Source organism: Passer domesticus, chromosome 4, assembly GCF_036417665.1.
Source record: "Passer domesticus isolate bPasDom1 chromosome 4, bPasDom1.hap1, whole genome shotgun sequence".
NCBI lineage: Eukaryota > Metazoa > Chordata > Aves > Passeriformes > Passeridae > Passer > Passer domesticus.
The window spans coordinates 16,565,266-16,593,211 of NC_087477.1; the positions used below are offsets into that span (position 1 = coordinate 16,565,266).

Here is a 27,946-nt window from a genome sequence, read left to right on the forward strand (position 1 = left end):
CATAGAGTGGTGCAAAACTTTTCACAAATAAGCAAGCTCAGAGGAGCTTAGCTCAGTTTCAAATAAGCATGAAATTGCTTTGTTGTTTCTTCAGTTTTCATGTGGAACTAAGTGAAACAGAGCAATTTGAATAGAATTTTGCAAGGAGATTTGTATTAGTTCATTTTAATTCAATTATCAAGCATATAAGCTCTTTACATGGACACACCCAGAGAAAACAAAATTAAAGTTTTCAGAGCCATGCTTGTGACCTTGAAATGTGAAGCTATAAAAACCACATACTTCAGAGTTTATATTTAAATGCATGACAAGTGTCACCTCTACCTCCCTCTTTTAAACATCTGGAAGAATTAAAGCTAATTTATCACAATATTTGATTTCTTAAACATTAGGGTCAGTTATGCTTCTGGAAGAAGCATCTTTGCACAAACTATACATAGAAAAATTATAAAATTTACAGACAACGATATACGTGCTTATAATCTGGAGCTATAAATAAGCAACCAACAAAACATGGAGCATTATGCTGTGCTAATGTAATGAAGGACAAGGTTTCTCAAAAGAATCTTGGAAGACGTGTTTTTCAGATCTTTTGGGACTGAACCTCTAACTCATAAACAGATTCCTATCTACTCTCTCAGCCAGAAGTGGCACATGATGTGAACTAACAACAGTCAAAACCCATCAGAGTGCTCAAGCATGTAATTTGTATAAATATACATCATTAATTTATACAGCAGCTATCTGCTTAGGCTCACAGTAATGCTGATACAGCTGGCTGAACCACAGCACTCAGAACTGTTACACAGTTACAGTCCTGCAACCAAACATAAAATAGAGCCAACAGGAGTAAAAATTTCTTTATAAGGATTTTGTTGCCACAAAACTGGAGGTTTTCACAAGCCCATATGAGACTACAAATTAATGCTGGTGATATTTGCTATACTGGGCCAAAAAAAATCCTCTCAGCATCTGAAACACACAGATCTTTTTTTTTTCCTTTTGCAAGAGAATTGTAACTTGAGTTATACCTTTAAAGTGATTTCAAGTGTCAAACCTCTGTCTGTACTAAAGAATGGGACAGAATAGAAAGCACACAGCAGCCTCACACAGGCCACTGGGGAAATGCTGTGTCCTAGTGACAACAACAATGGCAAGGGTAGGTTTCTGCAGCTAAAACCTGGAGCCAGACAGGTGCAGATGTGTTGTTTCCACTGCCATGAGTTTAGGGATCCATTCATAGGGTTTAGAAATGGACATGTGGAAAAATAGTTATGCCAGCAAAATTTTTTGTGTAGACATAGTCCAAACTGAATAAGTCAACTGCCTGGGGACGCTGTGTTCAGAGACCTGGCACTCGTCTTCTCCTGCCTTCTACAACACATGTTGATATAATTGTTTTCCTTTTTTTGTTTGTTTGTTTATAGGAGACATAAGTTTAATAATTACAAAAGAAAGATATCACATTGAATAGACAAAAAGATGACAAGATATCTTGGGAATGAATGTATCCACATAAAAAATAAATATTGAAAAGAGGAGAACAGAGCTGAGTGAAGGAATTTTTAGCAGCAGGAGACCACAGTGTGTAGATAAAAATATACAATGATAAAATGGTAAGAGTTAATAACCTCAGTCTTGCACAGAGAAAAAAAAAGAGATAAAAAACCTGAGCCCTGTTAAACTTTAAAGTGTAATATAGATGTAAAGCACTAAAAATTATTGCTCTCATCTTATACACGTATCACTTTCTACAGAGCTCAGGCAGTGCCTTTACATCAAAGAGAGCTGGAATGAAGCCTGGTCTGGCAGCCTGGTGTCTGGCTGAGCCTGAGTTCCCCGTGGATTTACACAAGTGCTACAGCCCAGAGCTGGGCTGGCATGCTCTGGTTGCCAATCATCAGTTTATCTTTTAGGGCAGCAGTGATGGAAACTCAAGGGCTGGGCTTGAGCAGAAGCTCAGCAGTCCCTTGCACTGCTGAGGATATAAATCCAGACAACTCTTCCAGAGGACCTTGCACCAATGCTGAGCAGCAGAAGGGCAGAGTTGCAGAGGAAAATACACACAGTGAGCAATGCTAACTGCAGTTGGCTTAGCATAGAAAACTGTCAGGACTGAAGCTAAAACAAAAGTTTGGAAAGAAGAGTTTATAGTCTCTAAATGGAATGTGAAACTGTTGTACAAGGTGTGGATTCTGTTCCAACTGCACCCATTGCAAACTCTCCCCCATACTGTATGTCTTTTCCTATCTGATTTGTCTGGAGAGAAAAAAAGACTAAGGAAAAAAAATCCCCCAAAACCACTGGTGAGCTAATGAGGACTTCTGTACAAAATTACTTTAAAGTTTTCCAACTTGCTTCACTCTTTAACACGATTTATGGATTCCCCTGCTATTTAGCTTCAGTAGACCACAAGGAACCAGGCTTCCAAACTCTCTAGATCCCATTTTTTTGTGACATATTTAGGCAACAGTTTCTTGAGGATCTTTCCTTGTTCAGTTTCCCTAGTCCACATACTACTGAGATGCACTTAATTTTCTTACTGAAAGAACACATTTCTTTTAACCATTTTCACAATACTTTCATCTATTTGTGGAGAATACTAAGGATAGTAAAAAATAATTCCCACTCTCTCACAGCAGAATATGAGCAACTTTGATTTGAATTAGTACATCTTTTTCTAGCCAGCTTTGGAAGAATCAGCATTGAGTCAGGTCCAATTACAAGCAGATTTGTTGGATGCATTTTCCTTTCACCAACAGCATTAGTAATCTGAAAATGTGTGTGGGTGTCCCTGCACTTATATTTTTCTATAGTTCATAAAGAAACTCTCCCTGATAGCTTTAAGCTACAACAAGCAGGCAAAAATGTCAATAAATATCTTTGTCATCAGGGTAAATGAGCTGTTTGAGAGCAGGGAGATCCCAGTGTGTTCCCTGATAAGGGAATTACATAGGATGGGCAGCACTGCTAAGACCATCCACTGTAATTATAGAACATTAAAGTATGTGTTCAATATTTATATCTGCTCACCTTAAGAACACATCACAAAAGAAGGTATTTGAGGGCAAGATATGGTCTGAGGAAAAAATAACTTTGCCATTAAATAAAAACAACAGTCTAACCTGCTTAAAACAGTTGATAAAGGGTGACACAAAATGTGATAGCCACATTCTGTGGAAAAAGGGATAACTGTAAAAGTGATCTCTTAAATCTGCTTTATTTTGAGAGTACAGGATATGAGAAAAATCATATTCATAACATCCTCTGTTTAAAAAAAAAAAAGACACAGACCACGAGGCACATGGGATTGCCATGACTCTAAGTTTATATTTTAGGATAATGCTCTCCAAAGACTCTTTGAACATTTTCTTGCTTGGCTTTTGTACAGTAAGTATGCTGTGAGATTTCAGGCTGACCTTTAGCTTTTGGAAATCCCTGAGTCCGTGCTTGCAGAACAAGCCTGCACGTTTCAGCTAAACAGAAGAAGGAAAAACAGTGAGGAATGTTTTGTTATGAGATAGACAAATTTCTTTTAAACAAAGGAAACATTGCTGATTCAATAAAATACAGCTAGAGATGTGTTAAGTGGAAAGTAGGAGAAATGTTTGATCTGGCAAGCAAAATTTAAGGAAGGGGACATTTTTCTACAGCTGGTTGACAATGGTTGCCATTACATAGAGGGTGAGTGGAAAGATACTGCTTTTGCCTTGCCATTCCTTGGGTCTGCAATGCATACAGCCTGAAGAAGCAGTGCTTTTTCCAGGTGCATGTCAAATCCAGCACATTATCCTTTCTGAGGGAATGGAATAAGCCATCTCATTGACTTGTTGGGTGCAATCTGCTGTGGAGGAGCACATAACATGCAAGGGAACTGTAGGATCATCACCATCATCACGGTTGCCAAGCTCCCTGCTGGAACTGCCCTTGCAACTCGTCTCTCTCAGGCTGTACTGTGAGGTAGAAAGGGGTAGCACAAAGGTAATGCCCTTTGATCATCTCCTTTTCTGCAGGGAGTTGTGCACCTATGCCCTAATCAATATTCATATCATTTAAACTGCTTCTTAGGGAAAAAAAAAAATCAAACCACAGCTAAAAGTTGTTTTATTAAGAATGAGCAACCTCAATCCTTTTTTGAGTTCTCACAAGCCTACTTAAAACACTACTAAAATTAGAATTTTGTCCTTTTTAATTCATTACAACCCAAATAGCTTAGGCTGCGACAATGTTAGTGGTTTCCAGACCCAGTTTTCCCAGTAGATTGCTTTAAGGGACTTTTATACTGGGAAATAAAATTAATGTCTTGTTTTTCTCATATCTGACTGGGGACAGCAGAGTTCCAAAAGAAATACAAGAGTTACTTGTTTATATTAAGATAAAGCCCTGATGTAAGATGTCATCTCATTTATGATTTCTCCCATAAGTTTAGTACACTCAGAACCAGATGCTTCTTATTCAGAGTGATTAATTGTAAGAAAACTTCCTAATATCCGGGTTTAAGGTTTCTCAGTTCATTTCATTTGGGTGTGAAAACAGAGAGGAATGAAGTGCAGAGAACAAATATTGTTCCAGAAAAAAATGGAATAGTTTTTCACTTCATAACCTGCAGTACTCTCAGCTCTTCTAAGTACAATACTTTAGGCTAGTCAAAACTGGTTTGAACTTCTCATATTTCCTGCTGGCATTACTCAAATAATTTATAATTGAAAATCATTAGTGCTTTGAATGGAAAAGTTGAGCTACAGAAAAATGAGAAGCAGGAGTATAGAAAAGAAAAATCTGAGGGCCTTAACAGTAAGGGAAACAGTGATCTTCAGTGCCTTGCGTGTGTCCATGCTCAAGTTAGTTGATGATTTCCTTATCTTCCTCAGCATGAGAATTAGGGCAGATGAACCATATGAATGTTGTGCAATCCACACAGTATAGCATGCTTCCAGGTATTCCCTCTTTTTCTAATGTACCACAGAGCAAAGAATAATTCAGAATAATCATCAAGCAGGGGGATTCTCTGATAAAAACAGGTTAAATGTGGTCTTCTGTAGGTGATCTCTCTGAATGTAAAGCTACTATAATGCCCAGAGGCAGAGAAGAAATTGCTTAAAAAGGAAATAAAACAGTAAAAACCAAACCACTGTCAGAATTGGACAGGAAACAGAACTTCCATTTCATTGCTTTTTAAGGTGTATCTTCAAGTGTAAGAAGTTTCAGTTTTTATAAATCATGTTTGGAACTAACTGCTGCAGTCTTTGTAAATGACAACTGATCTAATTAAGCCAACTTCCTCTAAGCAAGCTAGTCATCAAAAAAACCTTGATTTCTGCTTTTTTACAAGAGATTTTGAGAACACATGTTAATTTAACATGTTAAATATCCAGCTGGACTACACACAAGCGCTAAAAGACAAATGACTGGTGCCTTATAACAATGTATCTTGTATGTTGTGAACTTTTGATGTTATATGCTATGTTTCTAAATACATAGATACTTTCCCTTAAGGAAAATCTGGACAACAGATCTGGATGAAGCATAAATCTCTACATTAGCCATAATTAACTGTAGGGAAAGATTGTATAATTTCATGGTCCACACATACCTGTGCATACTTGAGGGGTGGTATAGAGCATTCCCACATTTATTGCTCAGAGCTGAAGCTATAGTTCATACGTATCCAATGACTCTCTACAAGGCATTAGTCTTTGAGTAAATCTCCTGCCATTTTGGTACTTGATAGTGTGAATAAGAAGGCAGCACAGCTGTTGTGACACAGTGCTTGCAGCAAGCCTAAATGCAGCAATTGATTGAGAGGCTGGACAGCAGTGCTAAATCAAACAGTTAATTTCCTTACATCGCTCACGCCAGGAATTGTTTGAGTTTTCTACATTTCACTGCACACATGCAGTAACAAGAAGAGACTTCCAGAAGTTTTTTGTGTGTGTGCCTGTTCTCAATGTTTCAGTCTTGAGCTGCTCTTTTTCAGTGTGTAGGGCCTCTTCAGTGCAGGTGACTTGTAATACAGTGTTCTCCAAATGCAAGGTGAACAAGCATCTGCAGTGGATTAGGGCAACGTCAAAGCCATTCCAGATTCTCCATATTAGATGTGAACTTAGGTCAGGAAAGAAATGAAGCACTTGTTCATTGAGTCATCCAGACACTTAACTCATCTCAGCCATACTTTGGGAGGTAGTTACACTCCCAAATGCAAAAGTGATCTGAAATCTGTTTTGCCAGATGAGTCCAGATGCCTGATAAAGGCACTGGGAGTTATAGGAGTCTTATTTTCCATAACCAGACCTTGTCAGACAACAACAAGTGCAGTAACCTTATCAAGATGACTGCAGAATCCTCTCTAGACTGCAGCTTCCTGCACTGACCCCAGAAGAATGGGAGAGATCATACACTCTCTTCTGTGTCTGCTGCCCTCTTGAGTGAAGTCAGCCTGGGCCTTATGGAGTCTCGGTTCTGTGCTAAGTTATTCCAGTTATGCATTTCTCTTATGTTATTTGTTTTCAGACACAGAGGTAAAGTGGCTCTCTGCTTTCAAGTATTCATGTTGCAGGCACTCTTTCTCTCAAAAATATGGCTGAGAGGAACCAAGGCTGTTTGGGGCACCATTCAACACATGTTTATGTGGGCCTTTTCAGTTCTGTGGCAGCTACACGTTCAGTCAGGTCCTGTACACCAGGCTCCTGGCTGGTTTTCCCCCTTTCCCATCAGATTATTTGGGTGGTTGCTAGCACTGCTTGAGCCTCTAGGGGCTGTTACTGCACTGATTGGAGCTGAAACACCTCATATCTACCAACCACACTAATGACCTCTTGCAGTGGGGCTTTGTCAAAACCTCAGTCACCACAAATCAGGACTTGTGGCCAGAGTAAAACTTCACTCAAGAAGCACTGTAACCAGTTTCTAGCCCAGAGGATTAAACCAGCATAGGCAATTCCTGACAGAAATTTATCTAAACTCTTCTAAAATCCTTCAGTGAAGGAGTTTCCGGGACTCCTAACTTCACAAAATCCTTCAATGTCCTCAAAAATACTGAATATATAAGCTTACATTTTCTCCAGTGCAAAGTTGATTTCTTGCTGCTTTAAGCCTACAAACAAGAACCAAAAATTTTCCTGCCTTCTTTATAATAGTTTCCTGCTGTGAAGAGGTTATGTCCTCCCTCCCATCTCTATTCTTGTTTTTGTGGAGTTTTTTTCCAAAAGAGAAAGACTGGACACAGTAAATTTCTCCCCAGCCTCCTCATAGGTCATGCTTTCTAACTCTTTGAGCATAGTTTCTGATCTACTTTGGACCCTTTCCAATTTGCCTACATCTTTCTGAACTCGACAGGGTACTCACAGCACCAAGGTGAATAATTACCTCCCATGTCTGCAGATTGAGCTACCCTATTAATATGACCCAGGATCACATTTCCCTCCTTTCCTAAGGAAAGAACCCAACAGACAACACAAATCCCTACCACCTACCTCCTGCCCCAGGCTTCCCTTATGCAGTTCAGAACCCCACTAAGCCCATTCCAGAACCTCTGTGCCTAAACTGGTATCCTCAAGACACATCTTGATTTATAAATTCTATTTTCCAAGTGAAAAAGTTTGTGTTGCTGTAACAAATTATAAAAATTTGCTTTTTGTCTTGCCAGATCATTTTCAACGTGGCTCTTTTACAATGCCAACAATCACACCTTGTGGGCTCTCATTAGTTAATTATATGTGGGTACACTTGCTTCAGTGAGGGATTAATGAAAACAAGTAATAAAAGTGCATCCTTTACCTAAGCACAGGTAAACAGTATATTCAGTATATAACAGTAAACAGTATATGTAAGCAGTATATCCAACACTGCTTGGATGTAGAATGTTACTTTTTTTTTCCTTTTAAATACCATTTTCCAAAGGATCTAACCCTGCAAAGTCAGACAATAATGATACATGCTTGATACAAAGCATAAGTGATACAAGCTTCAAAGGCTTGTAAGGAAACTCTTTCCCTGGTGTCTCAGAGTACAACATTAGTAGTTCTCCAATCAAAGATAGAATCTTCTGGCAATAAAGCATGGTATGCTTTGTGTAAGGAAATACAGAAACTCACAGGAGATCTGTCATTAATGATAACAGCCAATTTTCAATCCCATGGGGATACTTTCCTGCATAGAGAGATTTGGTGAAAAGCCTCAAGTTCTCACATCAAATAACACATGAGAAGACAGAGAAGCACAAGAAATGCTCTATCAGAATGATCTTAGTGAGGATAAAAAAAAAAAGATAAAATGTCCCTATCTCAGCTACATCAAACTTGTGATTCTTACTGTTAATCTGAAGAGATTGTAAAAATGGATTAAGAAATGTGAAAATGGTGCTGAAGAATTTGCAATACTTTGAATGTGCAATATGAATGTGCTTACCTACATCAGAAATTATGTCTTTCAATAAAGAGCTGCTCGAATATTTCACATCAAATGAATCCTCTTTGCAAAACTGAGTTTTAAAGTCAATAGCTTTGAGGAGCAAAGAGTTTTAATGAAGGAAAGTCCCAAGTTTTCTGGGTTTTTTGATTGATTGTGTTTTGGTGGTTTGTGGTTTTTTTATCATCCTCAGCCTATCTGAACAGATCTTAGTGTTCATATTTCACTTCTGTCAAAAAATATTCAGACTTGGAAAATTACAAAAAAGCCACCCACTACTGTAGCAGCAGCAAATGCTTGGTGTTTGTTTTTTTTTGTTTTTTGTTTTTTTTTTTTTTTTGTGGTTGCAGTACTCCTTTTCCTGAGTCTTAATTTTGACCTTATCTCCTTTTATTTTTCGTCCTTGTTTCTCTGCTCCCTTTCACAATATATCAAGATAACAACACATAAAGAGTAGCAAACAGTACTCTGGCCTGAAATTTACACTTACTTACAAAATCATCTTAGTTTATTGAATTGCTTTTTAAATTGAATTATGACTATTAAGTAAAAAAGACCCAAAAAACAAAAACCAAAACAAAAACAACCAATCAACCAACCAACCAAAAAACCCCAAAAAACCAAACAAAAAAACCCTAAAAACACATCATGACATCTATACATGTAATTTATTGTAATTTACTTTGGGTATGCCCTACAGTGCCCATTTCTGACAGGGAATGACTAGGAAGTGGGATTTTATGGAAAGGGGATGATAATTTTTCTACGAGCAGACATTTTGCTTTTCCTTCCGTGGGGATTTACTGCCCTCTGGTGTTTGAGGCAAGCCCAGAGCAGGCAGGGCACAGATTAACTTCAGCTGTAACGCCAGCTGACTTGGGAAACCTCTAATCAGAAAATAACCTGACAAGCACAATTAAACTTTGCACCGGTGGCAAAGCTTTCCACCAAAATAAGACTCAATTACCGTGAAGGGCGTTGCTATTATCTCATTAAAGTAAAGCTACATTATATCGCATTGTACAAAGGGCACGGCAGGTGTGTGTGCACCTCAGCAACAGGAGCAAAAAAAGTCGGTAATTATCAAAACAGATCAGACTCCACTACCCTGTTTTAATGCATAATCTGGCTTGTTCAAAGAGAGATTGGGGCCCTCTGGTGGAGATGAACATTCATAGAAATCCAGAACTTTCTGAAGCTAGAAATAGCAGTTAAACTCATCAAAGTATTGTTTTAATAGCATCAGTTTTATATGCATGATTTATGATAATTCCATAACACTTCTATAATATTTTTTCTGTATCAAAGGAAAGCAAGGATAGTGGGGTAAAAGGCAAAAAATCCCATCCTACATTTGCCTGGTGTTGTTCAAATATTCAGTTCTAATGACAAGCGCTTATGGTCATGTACAATCAGACAATACTTAAAAGTACTCAACAGAAAAATAACTATTTAGCATTTTCCCTCAATCTCATTTCTTTTACCCAGTTTGTTTACTCTTTCTTGGATGCTAAGAGCAAGTATCACAGCAGATATGTTTCAAAAGAGCTACACGAAAGGACTCCAGGAGTAGTAAGAAGTAGTAAGGAGTTTACAAATATTTTGGAAATTGGTGGCTTCTCAAATACATCTTTATGGTTTCTACATTCAGGCTCATACAAACACATGCACAGTGCAGCTGGTTTTTGTAGCATTGTGCATTTTGTGCTGCTGAGTTAACCTTCAGTTAATAAGAGGAGGCCCGAGGAAATAATTGTACAATCATGACTTACGGACTGATGGTATTTGTTTATAACACAATGGCATTGCTTAATCCTATTTGTCTCCTACAGCAGCATTTCAGTAAGAAAGTGCTGCTTATTTTGTGTTAAAGGAGTGCTTGGGCTCACTACATCTTTTAGAAACTTTTTAATATGGAGAACGTGTTACTGTCTGACGTGACTGGAGACTACTGAGCCCAGAAAGCAGAAGTGTGCTTATCTAGATAGGCATGAGAGACTGACATTGGAACAAAGCTTCAGAAAAACATTGCAGATTGAGTTTATACTGGCACCAAAATCTTGAAGTTAATATTTTAAAAAGAGTTTGCAACTGAAATATAAGTATAAACCAATTTAAATGATCAAATATGTATCCTTGTACTAACCATTTCAGATGACGAGATCATGATTAAAATTTCGGGTGTGATGTTGTGTCTCCCTGGCTTTCAGGACTTTCAAGCTTTTTCTTTGACATCTCCAGCCAACATAGTGGGAAAAGCTCAAGTGATGCAGGATTATATACCTTGCTGTAATCAAACTAAAAAGAGATCTTGCCTCAGTTAACACTTCCTTTTCTCAGGTCCAAAAGTGCCTTGGAGCTTATAGTACTTTATCATCTTGGAATAGGCATTTGTATATTAACATGTTCATATTTACATTTTACAAGTGGAAACACTATGTAATACATTCATATCATCATTAAAAAAGTAGTGTTGATCAAATGGAAGCTTTTAGTTATTTAGCAATTATCAGTTCTGATCTCACCATGGACAGCAGCTAACAGAATAAAAACAAGTTCAACCACAGAACAGTGTCTTACAAGTGAAGCATGAAAATTTCAGTGGAAACCACACTGAAGAAATTAATTGAGACTACATTAAGACAAATGACTGAGCAGACGTACAACATTTTAAGAAGTGGCTTGTCAATATCAGAAAATCTCTGCGTCTGTTATTAAAAAAGAGAAGGAAAAAGTTCACTGCCACCTGAATGCCCAGCAAGCAAAAGTCAGAATTAATCACCCAACCTTCAGCCAGTTGCTCGCTCGGCAAACAGCGCGGGGATTTGTTTAATCCCAGAAGGAAACTGTCCAGGAACTGTGGAAAGACAGCCCGGGATTCCTGCCCGGAGACAGCTGCCAAGGGGATCGGGAGAGGAACGCGCCTTTGGGCAGGGCACAGCGGCACACGGGGAAGGACGAGGGGCGGCCATGGGGACATTCCTGAGGGGCTTCCCGGGGAGGGACAGAGGCACCTCGGAGGGAAGGGACACTTCCCACTCCTGTACGGGTCAGGGGCTGCTCTGCGTGGACGCCCTCCCGGAGAACGCACAAGGCCTTTTAGCAGAGCGGTACAGCCCAGTTAGGGCCGCGTCCCTCAGGTTTTTCAGGAATGACGCCTCGCCATTCCCGCAATTCCCTGACGGCGGGTAGGCCTCAGCGCTGGCCGCCAGGGGGCAGTGCGGGACCGCGGGAAGCGGGGCCCGGCTCGGCTCGGCTCGGCTCGGCCCGGCTCGGCTCGGCCCGGCCCGGCCCGGCTCGGCTCGGCTCGGCCCGGCCCGGCCCGGCCCGGCTCGGCTCGGCCCTGCTTGGCTCGGCCCGGCTCGGCCCCTCAGGCGGAGCCCCCAAGCTCCCGCGCAGCGAGGGCCCGCTGGGCCCGCAGCTGATCCCGCTCTGCCCCGTACCCGCCCCGGTGCCAGGAATTAAAGCTGATTTCACCCATAGCTCTGCAAAGGTACCCGTGGGCCCCGGCGTACTTGAACTGCCTCTCGTACCGTTAATAATGAGCCAGGATCAGTATGTGTTTTCTAAGTGCCCGTAATTTGATTTCTTTTTGAATAAAAATAAGTCAGAGATGTTATTTCTCCTGCTACTCCTGGCTCAATGCACTGAGTGGATGAGAGAATTTCCCTCATTCCAGCTGTTCACCACCGCTGCCTGTACTCCGGCTTTGCCACCAGCTTGTCTGCAGTGTCCTGCCCTCTGCACGGCCCAAGAGCACTGGCTTTCCTTATGTTACAGGAATGCACACATCTTCCAGCTGCTGGTTTTTTCACCCCTCATCAGTGTAGCTGCTCCCCATTTTGTTCCCCTGAAGCCAAAGAGGTTATATCACAGCTAGCCAGACAACATAAAAACAGAAGTGGAAACCCTGGGCAAGGTAGGACCAGCATCCTTTCAGTCCCATCCCTAACTCAGAATTCATCACAGGAGCTGTGTTGGACTACAGAAGAAGGACCCAGTGTCCTTAATTTAGTTCTATTACCTCATTTAGTCCTTACTCAAAGCAAAACCAATTTGGCTCCAGCTGCTGTGCTAACATTGGCAACAGCTGCTGAAACCAGTGTCACCTGGGCTGCCTCTGAAAGTCCAACCAGACCAGAAGCCCAACAGTTCCACTCCAAACTGCGAGAGAAATCACAGTGAGAGCATTAATTGAGAACACAAATTTGTCCAATTCTGTACAGATTTTTTCCTCTCTATTAATACAAGCCCAGAAATTAAGGGTAACAGAGTTAGGTGTTTCCTGGATGATTCTATGTGAGTAAAAATCAAGCTTCTGAAGAAGGCTCCCCAGCAAAGCCAGAACTTCAGATACTCTTCCATTTTCCTGCCATTAGCTATGACTACTATTCTGAGCCCACCTGACCACTGTCTCTGATGGCTTTGCTGCAGCACCATTCAGTTTAGATCCACTCTGTTCTCAGGATAGCTAATAAATATGTACCTGTAAAGGCTGAATCTGTAACATCAAGCTTAGTTTCCCCATGAAGAAAACAATGATTATTTGTGGTGTTTTCCCTTGTGTTGTCACATGTTAGCATAGCAAGTTGTCTTTTGGCATCAAACTCTGCTTGGAGTTCTCTCTTCCCTCTTGCATCATCACTTCAAGAGCCTTGTCTGACATTTTAAATGGCTAAAGCACTTGTTTCAAGAAGTTGAGAGAAATTAGGATATTGAAAAACAAATATTGAGTCTTCAGTTTTCCTCTCAGTTTCTTCTCACCCACAAAAGACAACCAGATGAGAGTATCTTTATGGTTTTCACTTTTATACAGAATTTTTTTCCCAAGTGAGTAACTAATACTGTCATCTATAATAAAAAAGTAATGGTCTCCCAGCACAGCCTTATATAGTTCTTTGAGTAGAATCTCTCTCTAAAAATAGAAATCTCTTTGACATTGAAGCTCCAGGCAGTAAGGAAACTGTTGCATTTCAAGCTGAAGCTTTTGGAAAGCGCGCTCTGTATTTCCTTTACGAGTGTCCCACAAATGTTCAAAATGCATGACCTGTCCTGTCGTGAACTTTGAGCAAACAAGATTTTGTTTGCAGCTGGTGCTGTTGCAGCAATACCTTCTTAGAAACAAGCAATTAAAAAAAGATGCAGCACTGGCAAGAGGTGCTGGATTTACAGCTCTGCAAAAATAACACTTTCTTTTCCCCCCACCCCTGCCCCCAGACACAACTGCCAGCTTTTCCCAGACTGCCTGGCTGGGCACGGTATCCTGAGTTAAGCCCAACACTTGCACTGAGGACAACAGGGCAGACAAAAACAAACAAACAGAAATCTCACACATCAGGGTGGCAGTTTTTTCCAGTTCTCAGGCAGACATTCCTCTTGGGAATATACAGAAAGGAATGGGCAGGGGGAGCACAAATCCTCTTCATCCAGCCTTTGAAGATGTTGACAACTTGCTCTTACTACAGGGACTACACAAGCCAGCATGCTGGAATTGGAGACTGCAAGAATAGGAGGTCTAATTCCTGGGAGCACTAAGTCCAGGAGCATTAAACAGAGCTCAGCATCTCTATGTTAGACTGGCCTCAGACACAAATGTGCAAGTACAACAGCCACCCTTGGACATGGGAGCCAGAAGTCTGGCTCAGCTTCCACAATTCCTGTTGGAGTAAAACAGCATTTCCTCAGTGTTCTGACTACTACTGTCCATTTGCCATGCCAAAATAGTTCATTTTCTACCACTGTAATATTCCCCTGGAAGCATATTTAACATGAATATGAAATTGCTGACATTTCCAAGTTATGAAATGTGAGTGAGTACTGATCTTAAAATCTGAATGAGGAGATGGGGTTATTACTCTAGCCTACCCTGGGAGAGATTCATTCTTCGTTCAGCCTCTAGTTCCAGGGCAAATCTCATGCTCTACTTGATTTTAGTTACTTTGGTTTTAGTCTGGTTGGTCCTACACCTGATTTACACAGGATTTTATTTAGGAGCTGAAAGACAGATCATGAATACTATGCTCTATGTCAATTCCATGAAACCTGCATGATTGTCACATGTGTTCAAGAGCTGCCTTCACAAGAAAGGATTAAGGATCACAAAGTGATCTTTTCAATAGAAATACTTATTCCTGTTTATCATTATCTTTGGTTAAAGCCACTTCAGATTAAGCTACCGAAAAATAAAGGTGAATTCTTGTGACAGTTTGCATCAATCTGTCTATGGCCATTTTAGAGCTTGATAAAATGGATAAAATTAAAACTAGGCAAATTCTGGAAATATTCTTTAAAAATTGAGACTCAGATAAGGAAATCTTCATGGCAGATTATAGGCTTTAATATTTTTGTTAAAAGCACGGGTTAAAAATCTTACCCATTGCTGTTGCCCAGGCAGGTGAGAAAGCCCACAGAGGGAATATTTTTGTCTCTTAGTTCCCTCGACATTTTGAAAACATCTCTCAGGAGTTTCCAGCCTCCATTTTCCCCATTAGGGCTTCCAGCACAAGCCCAGAAACTTTGTCTCCTCTTCTGGGAGGAGAAAAACTGACTCCCCAGATTTCCAGCCTCCTTCAGGCTTGGATATCCTTGGTGTACATCCACTCTCGGAACCATCATTGCTCCTTTCCTGGCCAGCTTTATTTGAGTCACCAGGCAGAGGTGAGGCTGATGAACATCCAAATTTCCTGATGAGTCACAAAACAGGAGCTGTCCAGGACAGCAGCCAGACAACACTGGAAGGCCTTCACATGAACCTACGTGTTGGCGCTCACAGAACATTCACCAGCTTTGGCAGAGCTTTTCCTCCTAAACACCAAGGTGGGTTGGCCTGAGACTGCCTCAGTTTTAAAATGCTGTTTCAAAACATTACACCCTAAGCATGAGGTATGTTAAGGAAATTAAAATATTGATAATTGATTCTGCATGCTTTCTTTGACTGTTTGTTTAAATTGTGAGTCTTGAGAGACTTGTTTGAAACTCTATTTCATGGCTAAAGCTACTAGTCAATATAAATTTGTACACTACCTCTCTAAGATATGAAGAATTGAGCAGTTAGAGAAATGTCAAGGAAAAGTGAAAATTTTGAAATTTGTCAGTAAGAACTTTCCTGAGAAGTAGGGAAGCTTGAATCTAGCTGACTTATTTGGAGAAATGGAAGGAATAGATACAGTTCAGAGAGAGCAACATGGTAGAGTTTCATGTGAACCCCTGGTAAATAAATCTAGCAGCTTTCACAGAGGACCATTTTTCTTTAGAATAATTCTAAGTTTTATTTAGTTGAACAGTCCAGGTGAAGATAACCACAAGCACTGGGAGCTGGAATGCAGCCCCTGTATGGAGCTCTCAGCTGAGTTTGGGCCACTGTTTGATTCATACTTCTCAAATTACTTGGAAGACTGTGCTTTCCTGTGAAGATTATTTGGCATTGGGCACTTTGCTTGTGCATAACACAGTAACTGTTTGATGTATATCATCTAGATGCTGCCTTTACCAGATGCTCATGTTATTTGGTTTCTTGGAACAATGTCTCTCATTTGTGCTAATACAGCCACCAAAGGCCCCCTACCCTGTAATCTGAGATCTGGCCCAGTTGTGCTGAGCTTTGTACACACAGAAAGCTCCACAGTAAACACAGGGCCACTGCTTTCTCCACTGGGAGTGAGGCAAAGCTTCCAGTTACCTCTGCATGGTGTTGACTGAATTGCTGCCTCAGCAGTGAGGCAAGTAGCAAGAAATACATCACTGGGCACACATTTCAGGATAACCTTGACATCACTGACAGTGATAGCTGCAGCCCTTGCTGAAACAGAAACCTGTAAGACGGCATTTGTTCCTTCTTGCTGCCTTTGCTATTCCTTTCGGGAGGATGATCATATGGCATGCTCATGTATTTGCAAGCTCATGACATAATGTTAAGGGATTGTAATAAACAATACCATTTCGGGGAATAGACTGGGGAGACTGAACATTTTAACTGTCACTGGAGCAGTTTTGCTTTAAGGATTAAATGTGTTGTCTCAAATCCAGATTTGTAATGAGAACCCTCCTGTCTTTCCTTCTCTGCCTGTTCCCATCCCCCCTGCATCAAGAGAATTTGGGCAGGTGACCAATGGAGTGAAAATGAGACAGGGGAGCCACACAGAACAGAGTAATTGATACAGGATATGAAGCTAGGAATGAGTGGATTTGACAAAGTGCACACCAGTAAACTGAGTGGCTCATTTGCCTGCCAGCAGGATGGATTTATAGGCTGTGTGTCACTAAGAAGCCAGTCATCCCCCCTACTGCTACCTCCCCAAAAAGCCTTCATGCCCCTTGTGTCCCCCCGCAAAACGTTGCTTAATCTGAAAGGCAAGTCACAAGTCAAAGCATCAAATTACACAAACATGCTTTGGACTAAACTGGGGAAAGTACAAAGACCTCCAGCAAGCTAATTTATTTTTCTTTTTTTTTTTTTAAGAAACTGAAGGGTTCAGTTAACTCTCACATACCTTTGCTGTTTCTCCCAGCAGCCCCAAGTCTAGGCTAGAAATGTTCTCTTTGTGACAGTATGCATATATTACATACCATCATTCTCTTAGCAGCTCCAGCAGGTAAGTACTTTCAGGTAGCAGGTTTTGCTTTTTACCTTTCATTTACTTGTGCTTTGACTGCAATTTTGGTACAAGAAAGGTGTCCCTTTTCCTACAGGAAATTCCCAGTGTATGGTCTTGGGACTGTACAAATTGCAGTTCCTCTACTCATCAGTGACAAGAGCTCAGCCCCAGGTTAGGCAGTGGATATACTTATCACATGAACTGTCTATTGTAGCTCTTGTTGCCTCCAACTGTTCAGGAGCAGATAATAAAGACATTTTAGATCTCTATTTTTTCTCCCTTGACCTTATCATTATAGAAATTCTAATCTCCAGAACATAAGGTATACTGCAGCTAAAGACTTTTGATTCTTCTTTTATACCAAAGCACTCAGTAAAGGTGCATTATTTTCTCAATCCCAAAGAAGCATTGACAATGCAATTATCTCTCTGCATGGGGAGCAGTGGGAAGGAAGAAATGAAAATATAGCTACAGTGCTCATGGAGAGATCAAGTTGGTTAGGACTTAAGAAATAAGGCAGGAAGCATACAGCCAGTCACTGCTCAAGCAGTGCAAGAAGGAAAGGGGAATGGAAATAGAGCAGACAATGCACATCTACAATACTGAAAAGCTATAGCATCATTCCTCCCCTTGTCACATGTTCCACTGTAGCAAAAATTCACTGTAAAAAGGTGAAGCAGCACAACATTTTTGTTTTGACACATCAACTACAAGTATGCCACGGTACACTCCAAGAAGGGCTATGCACTGGATCTGCTGTACAAAATGAACAGCAGATTGAAGTGCCGTACACCCAAGCTCACTGTTGGGAAATCTGCTGCGTCGCCAGCATACCACATCAATATTTCAGAGGTCATTATCTCATCTCTTCTTCAGCTGCTAACTTTGGATTTCTGCCAGAAAAAGGCAACCGCCAGTAAGATGATACACCAGTACATTAGGCAAGGCTTTTGGGAATTTGAGCAGGCTTTTCTTTTCACTGAGATCAGTCTGGTCTGTGGGCCCAAATGGCACAAGTGCTCTGTCAATATATAAATGGCCAAACAGGTTCCTAACCCTCCCACAACAGAATGTGCAAGAAGTTCTACCAAACTGCATTTGCCAAATAGACATTGCAAAGAACTGAACCTTTATGTAAGTACTTCTGACCCTGTGGGAAGGAGGAGACAACAGTCACTGAACTGATCCAGAATCAAGAAGTATGATTTCATATGTACAGTGCAGCAGAAAAACTGGAGACAGACTTAACCAAAAAGTGAACCTATGACTTCCTGGTACCATATCCCCTCTGCAAGAATGTCCCATGAACTTTTACATGAGCAAACCATGATTAACAGTCTGCTTTAGCTGTGAGTTGCTAAGTAAAGCCAGAACCTTTGCAATGGGATCCACAGATTTTAAAGTTCAAAAGTACCTTTGTTTTTATGTGGCTTGGCATCCTAGGTGTGTGTTGCCTTGTGTTGCCATAAGCTACTATAGCGTTATACCATCATTCAGTTTTTCCCATGATGATCTTAGTGATAATCAATAGGAGCACTCGTGTGCATTCAAAGAGTGCTCTCCTACCTCCCCTTCTGGAAAGGCTTTTTGAACATTTAATAATAAAACTATGTTTGGATATATTAATTATTTTCTCCTTTGATGTTTTTAATGTTATTTTGTCTCATAACCCATTTAGAAAGATAATTACCTTTACAGACACATGAAAGTGGATGTCTCTAGAAGGTTTCCTTTAAACCAGAAGGAGAAAACGGTGGGCTGCACTGCCCAATTCTCAATATCATTGTCATGCTACTAGGAAGAATTTGGTGAGAGGAAATATTCTGTGCTTACCTTACTAGTCAAAGATACTTCATTACTCAAAACTTCCTCTCAGAAAAACTGTTTGGGAGATAACTTAGAAACATCTTTATTTAACCCAGTTAATTAACAGGCATTTGTATTGTCTCACTACTTACTGTGTAAATCCTGCATACAATCCCCAAAGGAGGGGACACAGAGACTTCAAGGTAAAATATAGAAAAGTAGTTTATACTCACACTGTCTCTATTCATATTATCTATATTTATAGTAGCTAAAGTCACAGCACTTGAGCTTTAGCTCAGGGGCAAGGCTCCTCATTGCATTCCCATATATTCAGAAGAGCTAGGGAGCATTGGATCTCACAATCCCAGGGAACTTGCCCTGTCTGAAGCTTTTACTTTGTGGCTTTTATCCTGACTGATTGTGAAAGAAAGTTGCTTATCTGGTAGAGAAATTCAGTCCAGAGAGGATGAGAACTGGAATCAGCTTGACGCAAAGTCACCTCCAGGCAGCACAGATGCAAATAGCATGAGCCACATCATGCAGCAGACTCATGCTCAAGTACAGACATGGCTAATGAAAGCAGACTAAAACTTGGTATGCCAGCTCTAAAGAGGCCCTTCATAAGAGTAAAATGCATGCAGCCATCGTGGAGTCTGTATACAGAGTACATACACCCAGGTAAATCATCCCACTCCAGCTCCATCACTGACACTGTTACCTCAACAGCATTTTACCCATTTTGCTTAAAATGCAATCCATAAGCTTGAGCCCTGCCCTGCCAAAAATGCCTTCAGTTTAGACCAGAACCTGCTATTTCCAATGAATTTATGTGGATGTAAAGCAAAAGTTCTAGGCATGAATATTTCCTAATTATATGGCTTTTAAAACCTCTCAAGGAACTCCTCTGCTACAATTACTCAGTTAAATCTACAAGTGGCACCAGTTCCCTCCCTGAAGATCTAATGACTCTTTCCTGTCTGCACATCGCTATCTGTCTACTGACAGCTACTTTCTCTTTATATACATAGTAAAACAGAAAATTAAGAACACAAAGGTCTTCCAATTTTCCTCATTTATGGGCACTTTTTTCCTTAAGACTTATTATTTTTACAGCCCACATTATAACTTGTGATGGCAGTGCTTGGGGATGGGGAAGAAAGCGTTAAGGTGGAAATACATTTGGATGTTCTCACTGTAAACCTGACTGAAATCCCCTCCAGAAACCATGCAGAAAACAAGGGGATGTGAGCTTGTCCCTTCATCAGCCCTCTCATTTAGCAATAGCACTGTTTACCAGCCTGGAGTCTCTGAGCTATTTAAAGGATCTACGGAGATCCCTAAAAAACCCAAGCATATTAGGAGGTAGGCTTAACTTACTGTAAAGTCCTTCATATCTAACCCCTAAAAAGCTCACTAACTGAAGGCTACTTTTCTGTGTAAAGGACTCCTACATGCATAATCATTGCCAAACAAGGCCCTAGAGCCTTATTTATAAACTGTGGCTGAATTAATTTGATTTGTAACTTCATTTTTAATTCCCTAACTTCATACAAGTCAAACTACTAATACACTAACATTTGTCATTCTGAGTGCTTCTGCTTCCTTCTCATAGCAAAGTTTTGCTCATTTTTTTAGAGTGACAGATAACTTTAAAATATTTTCAAATACATTTACCAGCCACTGCCCTTGCTCTAGGGTTTATAACAGAAGAGATCAAGTGCCTTTTTTGGTGGGTTTTGAGATTTTTTAAAAATACTGTCTACAGGAAATACTGATCTTTGATCCCTGATCCTGAACTGCATGACTAACACTTAGCTAATCAATTAATGAGGAAAAATAACTTCTGGAAAGCATGACCTAATGTCTGATAAAATTATACTAAGTAGTGAATACATTACTTTATTTATGCTGGCCTCAAAACATATTTAAGAGAAACATGTTAGCCAGATGAATTTAATTATTATTAATTAATTTGTACTTAGTTACCATATTAATTTGTACTTAGTTAAGTGGCAAAGCTGGGTTCCACTATACTTTGTGTACTTTCACTTGTAGTACTATCTGTCACTCTGTCAGCAAGCAAGCATACTGACACCTATCTTCTCTGCTTCTTTACCATTTCTTATCTCTGGCAATACAACAGAACAATTAAAAAAACCTCAACACAAGGCACATTTGAACAATGCCACTCTATTATTTCATAGTTAGTTAGTTCTACAGAGTAAGGGTACTAATCCCAAGATTTAAGTTAATGATTCCTTAAAAAAGGCTATTTAATAGAAACGTATTAAACATATTTCTGTATTACTGACAACAACAAGACATCAGAGGGCAGAGTTTGCTACTGTAGTAAAAATTACTGCTTTTAAAGTTGGCTAGTTGTTGGGCCTGAGAAGGTAACATTAATCTGGGGAATCATTATTCAGTAAGGGCATAACAGTAGCCAAAGAACATGGCCTTTGCTATTGATGTTTAATCACCGGTTTAAAAGAAAACAAAAAAAATCACTGCTGGAAAAGTTTGAAGTTGACATAACTAAAGTAGTAAAAATAATGAGGATGAACAACTGATCTACAGAAGTCCCTTGCCTGGTAAGCCTTGGTATTTTGGGCAACATATTTCATCACAGCAGAACCCAAGGCCAGCCACCAAAGACCCAAACCTACCACTGAGGACAGATATGTGAGTAACATTCCAGGAACCAGCTTCAAACCTTCAAACCAGCTTGAGGGGCAACAGCAGCTCACATCAGGCTTCAGGAATCAGACAGGATATCCAACTGAACAGGCTCTTCCAGAGGTGACCCTTCAATGAAAGAAACTACTCTGTCTGTATGAACAAGGTGCCTGAAATTCAGGGAAGGATATTTCCACTGGCAGTGGCAATATTTCCTGTTCTGCTGTTTAAAAGCTGCTGGCAAACTGAAAAAGGATGAGTAAATAGTTCTGAAAATAACTCATGAGTTTGGAAAGCTTGCTTTAAATTCAGAATTTTGCTGTGCAAATATATGTATATTTTAAAGCTAATAAATCTTATTTTATTAGATACAATTTTAGGCTAAATGGACTGTGCTTATGGTCATATTGCTCAGTTTGTCAGACTGGTTGCTCAGTCAGGCTATACCTGATGCACAGCACTTAGACACATGTCCCAGATAAAAGTTTGTACTCCTGGCTCCAGAATAAATTAACTCCAGGACAAGATTAAGATACACATCATCCTTAACAAAAAACACTGGTACAGATGATGAAAACATGATGAGAAATCCTGATAATTCCTCACTGTGCCATTAGAGAACCTGGAGTGCAGAGTGTCCTCAAGTCCATTTGCCTCACTTTAAACTACACCTCACTGACCTTGTTACCAGGTTCAACATTCCTCAACCCTGATCTGCTTATTATAGAGTTCAAACATGCACCCAAAAACACCAGCTGGTCAGCTGAGCCCCAGTTGCTGTCTGTGCATCCACTTGCAGCCACAGAAAGTAACAGGTGCATCCACTCCAGCTTTTTAGCTGCATGGGGATAACATTTTTTGAAGTAAGTTTCTCAGTTATTCCTGATTTACCATACTTTGTTTCATAGCATGGAACAGTTTTGGGTTGTAACTGGAGTGCTTTCACATTAAATCAAAGGAGATCTAGTTATGTGGGAAGGAGTCACCAGCTGGCAGAAGGAGATTTGATTTAGTTTAAATTAAAAGCACTACAGTGTACACAGGATGAGGGCTGAGCCCTCCCATTTGCTTTCTCTAAAAATACCTTTTCCCCACACTCACGTGAGCACAGCCACTGTGTATGCAGCCATTTATTCTTTACTGGTTAAGAAACTGACTGGAACTGTGAGCATCCATGGCTGCTCCAGCCCCTGCAACATCCCACAGCCACCACCAAAGTCCCTGTCCCACACTTTCCCCACAAACCTGTGTCTTTGGGAGGTGATGTCTCACCAGGCCAGCACAGCACCCAGACCTTGCTCACTCACAGTTCCCACCTGAAGCCTTCACAGACCTTCCTGAGCAGCCTCTGGACAGCCCCCAGTCCCTGCTGCCTCTGAACTGGTGCCAGGGGGTCCTGGATTCCCTGGAGTGCTCAGATAACAGTGACCACTCAGGCTAAGTTCTTCACATAGCATGGAACAGTATTTCCTGAGTTTAATATTTCCGTGGATGTGAGGAATTGCTCAGCACTTGACATTTTAATCATCAAAGAGCACTCCTGATAGCGGGAAATTCTAGATACAGGAGAAATCTTGGAATAAAAAGGAATTACACACTTCAGGTATGTGAATAAAGAGTCCTGACTGAGGGGAGCAGGAAAGCCATAGAGACAGCAGCAGCTGAAAATGGGGTGGAGCTCTTCAAGGTGCCCACTAGCAGCTGGTATCTTGACAGGTTCAGCACCAACAGCACCAGCCCAGTTTTGCTGTGTCATACTGGTATTGCAGGCATTGGAAAACAAAGAAAATATTTCTAAACTTATTTTCCTTGTGGTGAGATCCCATTCAAAAAAATTTATTGGAAAACTCATATTTTCTTCCTCAGGAAAAGTTCAACTCCCAGTACATAGGAGAAATGAGTACCTGAGAAAGCCAGGGCTGCACTGTGAGGAAAAATCAATCACTGTTTTTTAAGAATCTCTCCTGCTTTACAACCAAATGTGCCTTGCCTTAAGTCCCCAAGAACTGGATAAAGGTTTCTTACAGTTCCCTGTGTGGCCAAGTTGCATTTCTGTTAACAAAAGCAGCTTTTGTTTCCCAGTGGGCTCCTCAAAGGCTTTCTGCCAAAACTTTGAAAGAAAACTGTCCATTGAACACATATTTTACCAGGGAGATCTTTCTTTCCACAAATGTTCTTGGAATTTTGTTGTTGTTGTTCTGGGTGGGTCTTCTTTCTTTATTTATTTATATTATTTTTCCCAGAAATCTGAAAAGTTTTGGTTTGCACGAGTAAATTATTTATTCATTTTTGTGGGTTTCCAGTGAAAACAAATAAACAAAGCCAGAAACAATTACAGCTTGCCTGGCAAAGCAGTCTACATATTGTTGTGTAAGTGGGTGTTATGCTGAGGCTGAAATAACATGACTGATGATGGGATATTCTATCCTAAAATCAGCCTGCTATCTACCACACAATCTGCCCCTGCCTATTTTCTTCTGGGTGCTCTCTCTTCCCTTTGATTACCCCAACAACAACACCAAAAAAAAAAAAAAATTAATACTGGGGTGATTTTGTATAGACATTGTTCAAATTTGGGAGGGTGTTTTGGCATGCAGTTTCTTATATCTCAGAATTGTGATCTCTCAACAATTCACAAGGCAGAAAAATGGACTGAGAGAACCTTTTAAAAACTTTGAAAAGAAAATCAATCTCCTTGTATGTTTGGTTTTTTTTATAATGCTACCGAGGAGTCCCTCAAACACTAAATAAAGAAAGAGAAACAAGTTTTCTTCTCACAATCCAGGTATCACATTATGCTGTTTCAGAGTTCACAGGTTTCTATAATGCATGTTTACAGATTTTCTGAAAAAGGCTCACTCAAAATTCTTCATGGCATCTACATTAAGTATTTACATTCAGGCCAAGAATGTCTTGTAAAATTTTAATAGTATACCTTCATATTTAAAAAAAGACAGTAACTAAACCTTATCCCAAATTCTAGGTCTTATATGAAGCAAAACCTTCTAAACACTGTCTAAAGTGTCACTTCTTCCCAAGGCACATGGATGTTTATGCTCTTGTCCAAGGGGAGATAAACAGAGCAGCATACCACTCCATATTTGTAAATGTTAACTCTGCAAGGTAGAAACTGGCTTCTGTATGCACCAGGCTTCTGTTCCTTCGCCGCTCCAAGAGCCATAATGTGACATATGGGAATGTGTAAATTGAAACAGCAGAGATAGATATGGTGGCCCTGCCACAGAAAAATGTGCAGTCATACTGCTGTGCTCCACAGCATCCTGACTGCAAGGAACTTCCTCGCTGAAATGCATCTTAGGTACCAGCCCAGTAGCTCAATAGAAAACCTGGGACAATTCCATGACTCTGTGGGGCAGTTCCACCCTCAGGTCCAGAGTATACCAAAAGTCGCTTTTCTACAGTGAGTAGGGACTGACTCTGCTACTGTGAGTGTGGTAGAAATGCTATTTCTCTAAAAATTTTCAAGAAAACACTATGAGAATTAACAAGCGAAACATGCTGAATGAGCAAGTGGATGTGGTATAAGGCCAAAGTACTCACACCAACAGGTAGAAGATTGAGCTCAAAGAACTCAAGGCCAGCCTTTTTTGTGTATATGTCATTCTAAAATAGACTCGTGCAAGAATCCTGGTTAATATAACACACTCTTTGCCAAATATACACTTCAAAAATAGCCATCAACTGTAGGCATACCTTGAGTGGTGTTACAGCTGTCTGGGTTTTGTTATGCAAAGACTGTGATAAGTTATAACACACTGCCAGTGGAAAAAGGAGTGAAACTGAAAAATTGAGCTGCACAGGATTCTTGAATGAGAACTTAACAGGGAAGTTTAGACCATAACTGGCATGCTTTAATAAATCAGGGCACTTACTCACATGACTAAACATGGATTTAGGAGCTCCAGGGATGCAGATGTCTATTGTTTGGAGACTAAAACTACAGTTGGGCATCTAAGGCAAAAGTGACCAGCATATAGATATTGATACTCTACGCAGAGAGGCCTGAATTTACAGACTCATCTTTTACAATCTCAGTGCTGATTTCAGCTCTTAGTAGTCTTCATTTTCAGAGAAACTAATGGGGCATTTTTTGCAGTTCTGATAAACTGTGATCAATTGACTGTTGTCTGTCCCAAACTTCCATGTCTCCCAGTTTTAAAAGAATTCATCCAGCCTGTTTGATACCTAGCTCACAAGCTCAGCAAAGCAGAAGGTTTTGTATTATTACTGGGCAGAATAGTATTAACCTCAACTGAGACAAGTTATTAATTTGCGTTACTGTAAATTTGTTTATGATCAATCTTATTGATCCTTTTGCACAGACAAAAAGTATGCTGAGGACATGGTTGCTGCTGTTTTCAAATGAACACTAATTGTGCAATTTGGAATTTTTCTTTGACAATTTGGAATTTTTCTTTTGTTGTAGGTTCGCAGCAAAAGCAAAGCAGCCAAGGCTGGACTGTGTGAGGGGGATGAGGTGGTGTCTATCAATGGCAAGCCTTGTGGAGACCTAACCTATGCTGAAGTCATTGTTCTGATGGAAAGCCTGACTGACGTCCTGCAGATGCTTATCAAGAGGTACAGGAATGCTCAGGATGCTTTGGTACAATTCAGTGAATCACCTGGAAAATGCTGGCTTTGAACCCACTCGTTTTGCAGACTTATACTGGGAGGTTCTGATAGTCCTGTTGGTAATGTCTGTAACTCTGCTTGGATGGAAAAGGAAGACAGAGAATTTGAGCTGAAGGAATTAATGTATATAATTTGAACAGCAGCAGTCAGGCACAGAATTAATAGTACAGTCTCCAAATGTAAGTATTAATACTTGCAAGGTGTCTACTACCATATATGCATACTGCAGAGCCTTGAGTTCAGTTATTCCCTGCACCCCTTTGAAGCAGTGAAGTGTTGTTATTCCCCACAGATAGGGAAGTGAGGCTTACATTAAACAAAGGCTGCATAGATGGAGAAACTGTGCTACCCAGATATGCCTTGATGATGACATGGCAAATGGTCTTCTTGGGTGGCAAAATGTGTTAGTGGTCAGGAGGAGGAGAGGGGCTGGAAGTCATGAATTCTATTTCTGTAGCTGTTATCACCTCACTAGATGAGGTGGGGGAAGTCACAGCTCTCTGGGTCTCAGTTTCTGCCTTTGTAAAATAGTGAGAGGGAATTTCAGTTTTCTTTGAAAATGCTTTAAGTTTCTTAGAGCAGAGAAGCTTCCTGCAAACTTGCAAGCAGGCCAGCATTACTGCTCACTGAACAGACTCTATTCCAATGTCTGCTCTGTAATTGCCATCAGGGTAATAAAGGCAGCCTGATTTCAGAGCCACCTACGGGAAAGCACATTGTCCCCAGACTGTGAATTCAGACAGGATGAACTCTGAGTTGCCTTCAGTGGGGGTAAGAAGAGGAAGAAAAGTCTTGAAACTCCCACACTCCTTGTAAGGACTCAAGGCTCCCCCCAGAGCTACTGCAGATCCCTCTCACAGGCAGGACCAGGAAAGGATCAGAATTAGCCATGACAGCTACCAGAGCAGTGTCCCTGGAAAGGCTGAAAACAGGCACTTCTCTCTGGTTACCAGGCATGTCTACGCAGTATGTGAAATTCCGCATGGTTCCTGCAACCTGGAGAAAGGAGCTTTCCTCCAGTGTTTGGCAGTTCAAAGTGACAGTCTGCCTTCAAAACTAGATGTTCTCAAGGAATGCTCATTTTATTTATAACAGACATTTTGCATGGCCTGTGTGTATATGTTGTCTGGGGCTGAGTAATAGATCACTGTGACAGGATCAGGGGGACAGTGGTAGCTGAGGATTTGAGCTTACCTTCCCCAGAGTGCACAGCTCCTGCTCCTGGTTCAGCAGGGGAGCAGCTGAGTGTTCCTCACGTGATAGCTGCATTCTTCTGCTTTTAATTCATAACGTGGCTATTGGAGCTGCACTTGTAAGAATGATATTTGTGGCTGACCAGCTGTCTTCTCTTCAGCCATAGAAATAGCTCCACATACTTTGACTCCTGCCTGTTGCTGTTCCATAACTGATATTTCAGTTGTCTGAAGGCCAAAGGATGCTGCAGCTGAAAGGGATTCTCCATTGACCCTGCTAGAATGCATGGTGAACAGCAAGACATGTCCTGAAAATCAGAACCAAAACAGAGTGTTTACACAATATAATTCAGTGTTTCATGGAATTAAACCATGACAGAAATTTTAGGAAAATTGAAGTTGCTCAACACTCTGAAAATGACTAAAATGTCCTAAAGAAATTCACTGGGAGATCTTTACACTTCTCATCAGCTCATCTCTCCCAAATCCCAGTCCTTGCTGTCTATATCGTCTCAGGTATAGGAGAATGGACTGAAACACTTCTCTTCCACTTCCACCTCATTTGTGGGTACTATCCCTCTCAGCACTACCCCCAGAAGGATTTTTCAGGGAGTGTCT

At 40.6% G+C, this 27,946-nt stretch overlaps 1 protein-coding gene and 1 long non-coding RNA gene across 3 annotated transcripts in view; one reads left to right on the top strand and one right to left on the bottom strand.

The window, feature by feature from the left end:
• The window catches only part of SYNPO2 (synaptopodin 2), a 78,504-nt gene that overhangs the window by 25,517 nt on the left and 25,041 nt on the right, over positions 1-27,946 (top strand). For both annotated transcript variants that reach the window (XM_064416342.1, XM_064416343.1), the window contains exon 2: positions 25,930-26,081. In XM_064416342.1, coding sequence (XP_064272412.1) covers positions 25,930-26,081 — 152 coding nt within the window. The remainder of the gene's footprint in view (positions 1-25,929; positions 26,082-27,946) is intronic.
• Positions 25,789-27,946, bottom strand: part of LOC135298603 (uncharacterized) — a 71,440-nt gene continuing 69,282 nt past the window's right edge. Inside the window, exon 6 of the long non-coding RNA XR_010360628.1 lies at positions 25,789-27,636. This is a non-coding gene — a long non-coding RNA (uncharacterized LOC135298603). The remainder of the gene's footprint in view (positions 27,637-27,946) is intronic.